Below are 10,988 nucleotides of genomic sequence, written 5' to 3' on the forward strand. Positions count from 1 at the left end.
CCCATTCCACCTTGTGGGAGGTTGCTCATACGTACACGGTACAGCTTTTCTAAAGTTTTCAGATCCCATGAAGGTTTTCACATTAAAATGTGTACGTTATTCCACATAATGGACTGTGGCAAAATTCAAACTTCTCATGAGCTCCTTTCTTATTTATGCTCTCCTTGCTCTGCCTGTTTGCACCACCCACCATACATTTCCCATCGGAAACTTGAGAGGTGACCTTCCCTCCATCCAGGTCTTGTGCAGGTCAAAGGTCAGGAAAAGGTTAGCTAACATTAATGATGATCCCACACATCCTGGACACAAACTGTTTAGAAACAGACCAGAAAGGGGACTGTTTCTTCCCCACCCATGAACCCAGATTGCCATGCAAATTTTCACCAATGAAATCTGGTCTTACCCTTTGTGAAAATGGTGCATATATATTTTATATTTCAGATGTCTGAGAGCAAAACAGAGCTGAGGTTGAATACCTTTTTTTGTGTGCACAAGGCTGGCAAAGATGATTCTGTTTTTCTTAGCGCAGCACAGGAGGTTCCTGCACAAAGACTGGATGAAACCTGGAGCGTAAATGACAAAGCGATAATTCTACACTTGCATAACAGTACATGTTGGTAATTTCAGATTTAATGGCTTGTCCAAGGGATTTTACAAGATGTGGTGTAAGGAAGCTGATCATGCGGCTGCCAGCTGCCACATAGCTGTGCTGAAAAGTTGTTAACGCTAAAGGCATTTAAAAATACTAAAACCCTGAAGAACAATGCTTTACTCTAAATTTTGTGTTAGTGGACGATAAAAATGTATCACATTTGCACATTGCTAGATATTTAATGTATTGCATTTTACGCATTAGATGTTTAGCATTTTCTCTTTTTTTGTTTTTAAAATTTTTATGCATTTGTTTCTGTGGAGATCTTCGCTTTATGCTTCCCATGCATCACAGACCGCTGCAGAAGTTTTTTTTTTCTGCCAACAACCATTACTATCTTCTATAATTCTTTGAAGAATTTAAATTAATGAGTTACAACATTTAATTTCCCTTTGGGATTAATAAAGTATTTTTGATCAGAGTTGAAGTTGAGTGTAATACCCGAGATTCGACGCTAGGTGCCAGTAATTTAACTGACCTTGGCAGCTATCAAGTTGGCTTTAATTAACCGGATCTAATGACTCCTTGCCTTCAAATTACCCACATATTACCAACATCTTTATCGTTGGTATTAATGTGTAGATTAGCGCTAGTATTTTTTTTTTCAACAAAATGTACCTAAATGTCCAAAGATGTTTCTTTTAAGAAAAACTACCTCCGTTTGGAGGCTTATCTGTAGCGCTTTGAAAACTTGAACCGGAAGCTTTTCTCGTGTCAACCAGCTTGTCTAAAGCTGCAGTGTTGTTGTTGCTAGCGCTTTAGCCGCTGCTCTGTTCTTGTCATGTCACTAACGGCCGGTTTACCGTAAACATACTGTCACAAACAAACATTTTTTTAAGCGTTCACCTTTGTGGAGGGATAAGAAGATAAAACTGTGGCCGGGGAGCCGAAAAGTGAGATGAAATGACAACGTCAACACTACAGGTACGTCTCAACGTTAGCTAGTAGCGCTAGCAGAGCTAACCTTTTGAGTTTAAACCAGCCTGGTTCTGCGCAATTAAAACACTGAACGTTTTTCTTCAGGTCTTTTTATTGGTTTATATCTTATTACTAAAATTATTTAGGATCGCCGGATGAATTCTAGATTTTAGTAGTCGATTTTACTTGATTCAAAACCAAAACAAAAGACTTAAATACTGCACACCATAGACATAAATGCATGATTATGTCTATGCTGCCCACCTTCCATAATCATTTGAAGTATATATTTATTGCTGCAGGTGCTACCCAAAACTATTTATCATATAAAGTAAATGAAATGTATTGTTTCTGTCATTTAAGGTTCAGAGGTCACAAACTTTGTTCAACAGTTTTGCTTTTTTTTTGTCTTTTTTCCTTCAACTCTCAGACCACAAATCACATATTTTGACATTTTTGATCCATTTGTCAATAATCTGGAACCACAAAAAAGTTATATAAGTAAATTTCTTGTAGCAGAACAATATGAGTTCACATTACATTTCACTTTAATGGTAAATATACGTGAGGTTTATCTTGCACAGCAAGAATTTCAGGGTTTGTTTTGGTAAAATTATGTCCAACATCTCTTGGAAGTGAAACCTGTGAGAGCATATTTGATTCACATCTAACGAGTCAGCTTGGCTGCTTTCTTTTTGTCACAAACATGTTTGTGACAGTATGCAATGCTCTTAATGTACAACTCCGAAGTCAAGTTCAGAATCTCTGCTGTGTTTGTATTTAGCTGCCTTCTGGTCCTTTTGCCCCACCGTTACAGTTTTAACCTCAAATCTCCTTCTTCAGGTCTTTTTAGACTTACTTTGACATTTGATGCTGTAAGAGGACAGCGTCCAATTCTTGTCGTCATGACACAAGTGCTCTGTTTGTAATATATTTATTCCCTTTGCGCAGCTTTTTCAACATGTGCAACATCAGGGAATGTAACACCCAGCAGTGAAGCTGGAGATATGTAAGACATGCAGGACTCCTGTCTTGACTGACTCAAATTGGACATCTCACATCATATACTCGTGGTCTAATGGGATTGTGGTTTGATCTGGAAGATAGTTTCTCATAATTTGTGAAAAGTTAACAAGGTCATTAAAAGGATTAGAGCCAAAGTGGAAATTGGGGATAATATGAAATCTTTCAAAACTTTAAATTGGAGAAGCAGGCTGCGATTCTAGCGGGATCTGGCAGTAACAGTTTGAACTTTCATCCTCTGAAATTGTATTTCTGAATCTGCTGCAGAAAGCGATTGATCTCGTCACCAAAGCCACAGAGGAGGACAAAGCGAAGAATTATGAGGAGGCTTTGCGATTGTACCAGCATGCTGTGGAATACTTCCTGCATGCCATCAAGTGTGAGTATTGCGTCCCAACAATTCGCCTGCCTCTGCGGGTCCCATGTTCTTCACGTTGCCGTGCGATGGTCACTGTGTCCAGATGAAGCCCACAGCGACAAGGCCAAGGAGAGCATACGAGCCAAGTGTATGCAGTACCTGGACAGAGCGGAGAAACTCAAAGACTATCTGAAGAACAAAGACAAGCAGGGAAAGAAGCCCGTCAAGGAGGCACAGAGCAATGACAAGTACGTTGTCTCTCTCTTCTTAAAGCACCCAGAGTTCTCGGTGCCTCGCTGAAGTATTCACACCCCTTTAGCTTTTTCAGATTTTTTTAAATTCCTGCAACAAAACTTCAGTGGAATGTGTTTGGATTTTATGTAATAGGCCAACACAGAGTAGCCTAAACCTGGGAAGTGAAAGGAAAACGATGCATGGTTTTTAAATTTACAGATGTTATGTACATTTTTTATTTTTTTTATTGCCCCCCTCCGCTTACAAGGAAACACCTTTAGAAATGAAAAACAGTTTCCAGCAGAAGTCGGCTAATTTGCAAGCAGAGTACATCTGAATGTAATCCACTCATTATGAATGCAGCTGTTCTGTTTCTGGCCTCAGAGGTTTGTTAGAGAGCATTGGTAGACAAACGACATCATGGAGGCAGAGAAACTCAGCAGACAGGTCAGGGATGAAGATGTGGAGAAGTTACAAGTTTTGACTTTCTCACAGAGCTCTGAAAAACTGCCATCCGCATGTTAAAACATGCTGGTGGCAGCATTATGCTGTGGGGGATGCTTTTCTTCTGTGAAACCTGTTAGTGAGAAAATAGTTGGAGCTTATTACCGGTCGATCCTGGAAGAAAATCTGTTTGAAACTGTGTTGGATTTTTGGTTTCTCGCAGAACAACGGCCCTAAACATAAAGCCGGTGTTGCAGTGGGATGCTTATTCATTTGCTAGAATGGCCTAGTCAAAGCCCAGACCAAAATTCAGTTGAGAATCTGTGGCAAGACTTGAAAATCGATATTCACAAACACTCTCCATCCAACATGACGAAACTTAAATGGGGGGAAATCTGGGTACGGAAAGCCGTTTGAAACAAACCCGAAACACGGGATTCTGCAAAATACTGATCCAGGGAGGCTGAATACAAATGCACTCAACACATTTTAGATTTTTATCCGTTTGTACCGATTTCTTGTATTTAATGCACAGCTTTGTGTTTGTCTATCACATGAAAATCACAATGAAGTTAGTTGAAGTTTGTGGCTGTGATGTGGAAAGCTTTGAGGCGAGGTGACGAGGCGCTGCAACTAACGCGGCTTTGATGTCATTTTACTTTTCTGTTTGTTTTCAAGGAGCGACAGCGACAGTGAGGGAGAAAACCCAGAGAAGAAGAAACTGCAGGAGCAACTTATGGGTCAGTCGACTGGCAGAGACTTTTATCTCTGTCATAGAAAAAAAAAACTGTGCGACTGACTGCATTTACTGACTGTATTTATAAAGCAGCAACATCACCCCGATGGCATCTTGTGGCTCATCTTCCAAATCATGACTGATGTTTAATATTGGAGTTGCTGACTGAGCTGCCAGAGACTCTCATGCAGCTTCACTGATGCTAGTTTGTGACAAGTTCTGCTTTCGTTACCCCATTTATCAGGAAAAAAAAAAAATTAAAATGTAGAAAATTCTCTGCGGTTAGTTTCTTCATGCTGATAGACTTTTGTTATTTGTTTTGTAGCGTCACAAACAAGCTGTGCATCGGTTTTCTCATCTGTCTGAGGTCTGTCTGTGTTTTCCAGGTGCCATCGTGATGGAGAAGCCCAACGTAAGGTGGAACGACGTTGCTGGACTGGAGGGAGCAAAAGAAGCTTTGAAGGAAGCCGTTATCCTGCCCATCAAGTTCCCTCACCTCTTCACAGGTTTGATCTTCCCAACATTCGGCTGTTTCTGTAGCAACCGATGTAACGTCTCATTGGGTTAAAAAACCCTCAAGCCTGGTTTGAAAGTTTTATTTCACTGCAGCATCTCTTCTCTTTCAGGCAAGCGGACTCCGTGGAGAGGCATCCTTCTGTTCGGTCCTCCAGGGACGGGGAAGTCCTACCTGGCCAAGGCCGTGGCCACCGAGGCCAACAACTCCACCTTCTTCTCCGTGTCGTCCTCTGACCTCATGTCCAAGTGGCTGGGAGAGAGCGAGAAGTACGTTTTGCGTCGACGTAGCGTTACGGACACGGACGGATCCGCAGCAGCTGCAGATTGAATGTTTCTGTCCGTCTCCGTCAGGCTGGTGAAGAACCTGTTCGATCTGGCGCGTCAGCACAAACCTTCGATCATCTTCATCGACGAAGTGGACTCGCTGTGCGGCTCCAGGAACGAGAACGAGAGCGAGGCGGCGCGACGCATCAAGACAGAGTTTCTGGTCCAGATGCAAGGTCAGGAGCCACGCCAGAAAAGATTACCCCTTGACATTTATTCAATGTTTAGTTTAAACATTAATCCTAGCTCTTACAATAATAACATGTAGTCACCCAGCAACAGAGCCTGTGTAGACGTTAACCACAACTGTTTGCTTATTTTAGGTGTTGGCAACAATAACGATGGTATTTTGGTGCTTGGAGCCACCAACATCCCCTGGGTGCTGGACGCTGCCATTCGCAGAAGGTCAGAACATCATTACTTCATAACTGTTAGCTTGGCTTCTGGTGGGCTTCTTGTTACAGATTTGTCACATTTGTAACCATTTGGGCTATTAAGAAAATATTTTTTAACCAGGATCACACAACCAGACAGTTTCATGTTTGAATGTACGAGTAAAACGAGATGTAACTATGTAATTATAGCTACGTTAAGAAAGCATAACTTCTATTAACTGAACCGGTACGTCTTTAAACACATGCAGGGATGTAAATGCATCTAAGATAACAAAAGTTGTACCTCTAAAGGGAACACGCCTGTTTAACATGCCTGGGATTTGTAACTGTAATAGATCATTTTAAAGCTTTTTCGACATGTAAAGTGATGTATTTATTGTATAGTTCAACTGACAGACAAAACCTGTTAAAGGAAAATATCCTAAATAAAAAAGTGAGCTCACCCTCAGGTTTACACATTAACTGCAACACCTGGATGTAGATGATAAAGTGATGACGGTCGAGTTTTAGATGTTTAAAAATGGTATCTCCAAATATAAAGTGCAGTGGGCAACTAGAAAAAAAAGCATTTCCTGTGAAAGTGCAGCTGAAAGCTGAATATTTTTAGCGATAATTGCAGAAGCATCTGACGTCAACGGCAGAAGACGTGCAGAAAAGTAAGAAATGGGCAGAAGCAGTAGAATAAAGCAAAATCCTGTAAAATGCAAATGGAAAAACTGCAGAAGAATAAAAAATTCCACCCAAGGAAGATTAGAAATTCATGCTGTTTACAAAGCTAAACTGTAAAGGTCACATAAGCTAAAACTAGGTAAAATAATAATGATGGCATTCGCTCTATAGTGTGAAAAAACCCAGAAATGTAATGAGGAGAAACATTGAAAAAACAAAACAGTCTGCAATCTTCTTTCAAAGAAAAACTTTCTGCTTATTATAAGTTGAAGAATATAAACAGGAAGAAAAACAGTTTTTATCTCATCGTCTGCAGAGCAGTTTATAGTTACCTAAAGCATATATAGGTCATGCTAATGGTTGTGGGTCACCATCATGTTTTTATAACATTATAGTGTGATAACAGCAAGGTGTGAGGTGTTGGCTACAAAGTTAATATTAGATGAAATTCTGGAATAAGGATTGGAAGGAGGGTCAGATTGGGAATCCTCAGAGCTAGTGGGCCAGTGTTTTTTTTTTTTTTTTTTTTTTCCTTAAACTTTTAAGAGGAATTTTATAATATCTGCAAAAGATATGAAACGTGAAATAACCAGGAGTAGTTGAAGGATATGACTATTAAAGTCTTTGGTTGATCGTTGTGTGTCGTTTGATTTCTAAGCGTCAGCAGCCAGAGTTTTTCCTCCCAGCTCTGCTGAATGTCCAGTTAAAGTTGTTCTCTGTGGGATCAGATTCGAGAAGAGGATCTACATCCCTCTCCCGGAGGAGCCGGCCCGAGCCCAGATGTTCCGACTTCACCTTGGCAACACGCCGCACAGCCTGAGCGACGCAGACCTCCGCGAGCTTGCGCGCAAAACGGACGGCTACTCGGGCGCCGACATCAGCATCATCGTTCGGGACGCGCTCATGCAGCCGGTCAGGAAGGTCCAGTCGGCTACTCACTTTAAAAAGGTACGAAAAGCTCAGAAGCGGCGTGAACCGCTGACCTCCTGGATGTCATGTTTGATATTTCAGATTTCTAATCTAGAGTTCAGGTTGAAAGGTTTTCATTTCTGAAAAGGAGTCTCTGTTTTGTTTTTTTTTCTCCTTGTTTCCCGGCAGGTTCGTGGTCCGTCCCGAAGCAACAACCAGGTGATGGTGGATGACCTCTTGACCCCGTGTTCCCCTGGAGATCCTGCAGCCATAGAGATGACCTGGATGGATGTGCCTAGTGATAAGCTACTGGAGCCCATAGTTTGCATGGTGAGAGACGATGACGAAAAATGTGTTTGAAACCTTGAAGTAAATAACTTTTTATCATCGATTACTTTTGTTTTAGCTCAACTCACAAGCTTTCTGTACTATATTTATATCTGGTTGATTTCTGAACCGTTTCTATTTAGATTTAGACAAGTAATCTGGATTATTGTCTCCTCTTTTATCTTGAGCCTTTATGGTTTTAAACAAAAGCCCTACATGTTAAAACATAAAGAAATCCTGAGAAAACTTGGACCCTTTTGAACAGAAAACGGGTCCCTGCTGGTGGTTGTCATGGAGACGGGATGACCCAAGACGCCACTCTTTACATCATTCTTCTATCGCATGGTGGCAAAAATAAGCCTGGATTCCTGTTGTTATGGAATCCACAACACTTCAATTTGAAGTGAAAATCACTTCAAATTGATAAATAAGGGTTTTTAAAAACTGATGCACTTTAAAAAATTACAATAGATTTTAAAATGAATAGGCAGGGTTGCTAATAATTTAGCAACCACTTGGTTATAAACAATTATCAGTAAATTAAAACTCAGACACGAGTTTACTAAAAGAAATAAATTAACTTTGTAAGATACTTTAGACATGGAGTGACGTTAAGTAATGATCTAATGATGAGTTTTCTGTATTAAATTACTGAAATAAAAAATACATTTTTACAGATGTTTCAATTTACTTAAGAAAAAGCCCCATTGAATCTGTCACCAAAAACGAAACGTTTTTTGTTATGGAATCAAGAAGAAATGGTTGTTTCAGTATTTTTTTTCTGTAAGTTTTTTTGCAAAGTCCTTATAAAAAATAAAAAAAAAACCTACAACAGACTTTTAAAAGTAACTAACTTTAAACTATTTTGCCTTTCTTTCTTCATTTTCTGTTTTCACAGAAGAGGTTCTTTTCCACTAGGGGAATCATTTTGTCCTAAAATCTGAAAACAGAAATAATTTTAGTTTCATTTTGGTAGCTTTAATTATAAAACATTTTGCTGTGGCTCCAGGTGAGTTGGGGCGAAACATGCTGACTCTTGATACAGATAAATCACCAAGGTGAGATTTTGGAGTATGAAGTGGCAGTGAATCATCATCATCATCTTCTTCTTCTTCCTCCTCTACAGTCAGACATGTTACGCTCTCTGTCCACCACGCGTCCCACAGTCAACACCGAGGACCTGATGAAGGTGAAGAAGTTCACAGAGGACTTTGGGATGGAGGGTTGAGGGATGCCGACCCCGGAGGCTCAGACCTGCCCCCAGTGACGCCACTCCTCTTCGTCGTCCTCCTCTTCCTCCTCCTCACCGCTGCGTAGGCTTCCATCTCTCAGACTGGTCGACATCCTCCTGGTCTGACGTCTGTCAAATCAGGCCGCGATTACAGAACATCCGAAGGACGTTTTCCAAATGCCACATTAGACAAATCTGTGTGGTTTCTTGTTTTTTGGTAGTTGGACAGTAGGTCTCATGTCTCTCGCCCTCATTTCTGATGATGTAACCCTGCAGAATCCTCACTACATGAACTCGGCTTCATTTTACGCTGGGAAACGCTCCAAGTCCGCCCCCCTTCGCCCCGAGCCGACCCGCTCTACGACTGAAGGACTGTACGTTTTGTTGCCGTCGTGCACTTTGCTTTGGATCCACATGAAGGACCCTGATGACTGAAGGTGAAGCAGAAGTTTATAATTTCCACCAGGCATGCAAGCGTGTGAATGCATCTCAGTGTTTTTATTGTTAAACGTGCGTGTCTTAATGTTTCTGTTTAAATGTCAGGAGCCGGTTGTTTGCTTATTTAATGTCGAAGCGCGTCTGGCTCGGGCCTGCAGCTGCAGGCCAGTAGCAATCTGACTGAAGAGATGTGCCTGACTGGGAGAAAAACACCTCTAGTTTTTATTGTTCCTAATCCTGGGGTGAAAAATTTAAAGATTTTCTGGTCTCGTTTTGTCACGTTGTAACAAATCAAAATATTTGAACGCTAAATTAAAAAAAACAAAAAACTGTTCATTCGTTTTAGCTTTATCGATGGAATAATCATAATTAAAATAATTTTTCTGCAGATTGAATTTTTTTTTTTTAGATACATTTTTTTATTTATTTTTATTCTCATTTGACTTTATACCAGGAAGAAAGGAAAATCACTTTGAAATGTTGGCGTTTTGCCTGCAAAATGTCCCAATTCTTCAGTTTATCTGAATTAAAAGACGCACCGATCAGACTTTTTCTGGCCAATAGGGATTTCTGGTGGCACATTTTCCGCCTTAAAGATTATACAGCAGAGTTGATGGAGGTCGTAGTTTTGAATGAGCGTTTCACAAATTCCATAAAATACAAAATTACTTTTGAACCCAAATCTTCCATTTTTCTTCCTTTACCTTTTACACACACAGACTCGTCACTCTGTGTTAGTTTTATTATAGGTTTCTGACAATAAACAGAAGAATGAGAGTCTACCCATTAACTAATTAAATATGGATAAACACAAAACGAAAGCCAGAGACTTTAAAGATAAAATCCCACCAGTGATTGCTTCCAACAGGTGCGATTGCCAATATTGCGAAGACGATTTGAAATATCATGCAGCTCTACTTTGAATCCAACAGGAAAAGAAGGATTTTCCGGAATTTAGGCATAAAATTATCATCTGATGAAGTTTTTACTTTACGCGTTAAGCAAGAAAGTTTCAGGATTTGACCTGCAGATCAATGGAGGAAAAGTGAAAAATTCGGATTTTTCTGAATAATTGAGGCATTTTGAGATCAAAAGCAAAATTAATCTAATTTTGACAATTAAAATTTAAAGACTAGAAAAGAGAAATCTTTCATTTGTAAATAATCCGAAGCAGTCATTAGGTATTGTAGTTACTGCTTGGGGGCAACAAATGCCAATGTTTTAAAATTTTTAAAACTGCATCTCATTACAGCTGAACCAAAACCATCACTTGACTCTTAAAACCTTGTCAACACCCATGAAGGAGACCCCGTCCAGTCCGGCACATCTCTGAGATTCCCCTGCACATGTTGTGTTAACCTTATTTATGATGATTCGTCGCCTCGGTAGAGAAACAGTATGTTTACACTTGAAGTATTACCTTTCTTTCTGATTTAGCACCTTTGAAAGGCCTGATTGTTTTGTTTTTTTTGCTTTTTGGGAGAGAAATCCACACTAATTTTCCTTTGAGATGCTGTCGTCTAGTTTTGTTTTCAGTCCTTTTGGTTGCTAGGAGTGCAGCTGGACGTCTTCATCGACTGACATCAGGACTCCAGGCTCTGTGGGTTCTGACTGAGCCATGAGACTCGTGAATTGATAACTCAGCGCTACAGTAGTACAGCTCTGTGTTTGTCCAGGTACCTTCTGGTTCAGTGGGAGCTTAGTTAACAAAAAAAATAACCTGCTGCTGGCTGTGTAACCATTACAACTAATTTAACCGGAGTTAATAAAAACTGACATTTCAAATGAAGCCGGTGTTGAGGTATTGTTTACAC

At 40.2% G+C, this 10,988-nt stretch overlaps 1 protein-coding gene across 1 annotated transcript; it reads left to right on the top strand.

The window, feature by feature from the left end:
- Positions 1-1,357: 1,357 nt before the first annotated feature.
- vps4a (vacuolar protein sorting 4 homolog A) lies at positions 1,358-10,963 on the top strand. The gene is made up of 11 exons (XM_008411802.2): positions 1,358-1,576; positions 2,861-2,972; positions 3,055-3,199; positions 4,308-4,369; positions 4,752-4,871; positions 4,992-5,148; positions 5,233-5,381; positions 5,529-5,610; positions 6,998-7,217; positions 7,368-7,508; positions 8,632-10,963. Exons 1-11 carry the CDS (start codon positions 1,556-1,558, stop codon positions 8,731-8,733), a joined length of 1,311 nt encoding a protein of 436 aa, XP_008410024.1. The 5' UTR covers positions 1,358-1,555; the 3' UTR covers positions 8,734-10,963.
- The last annotated feature ends 25 nt before the right edge of the window (positions 10,964-10,988 follow it).

Source organism: Poecilia reticulata, linkage group LG6, assembly GCF_000633615.1.
Source record: "Poecilia reticulata strain Guanapo linkage group LG6, Guppy_female_1.0+MT, whole genome shotgun sequence".
NCBI classification, from domain to species: Eukaryota; Metazoa; Chordata; class Actinopteri; order Cyprinodontiformes; family Poeciliidae; genus Poecilia; species Poecilia reticulata.

What these genes read in the sequence shown, in the direction of transcription:
- vps4a (XM_008411802.2), top strand. Translation starts at nt 1,556, where the DNA reads ATGACAACGTCAACACTACAG. An exon ending in CTTCCTGCATGCCATCAAGT is followed by an intron (nt 2,973 to 3,054) that starts GTGAGTATTGCG and finishes CACTGTGTCCAG; the next exon opens with ATGAAGCCCACAGCGACAAG. An exon ending in ACTGCAGGAGCAACTTATGG is followed by an intron (nt 4,370 to 4,751) that starts GTCAGTCGACTG and finishes TGTGTTTTCCAG; the next exon opens with GTGCCATCGTGATGGAGAAG.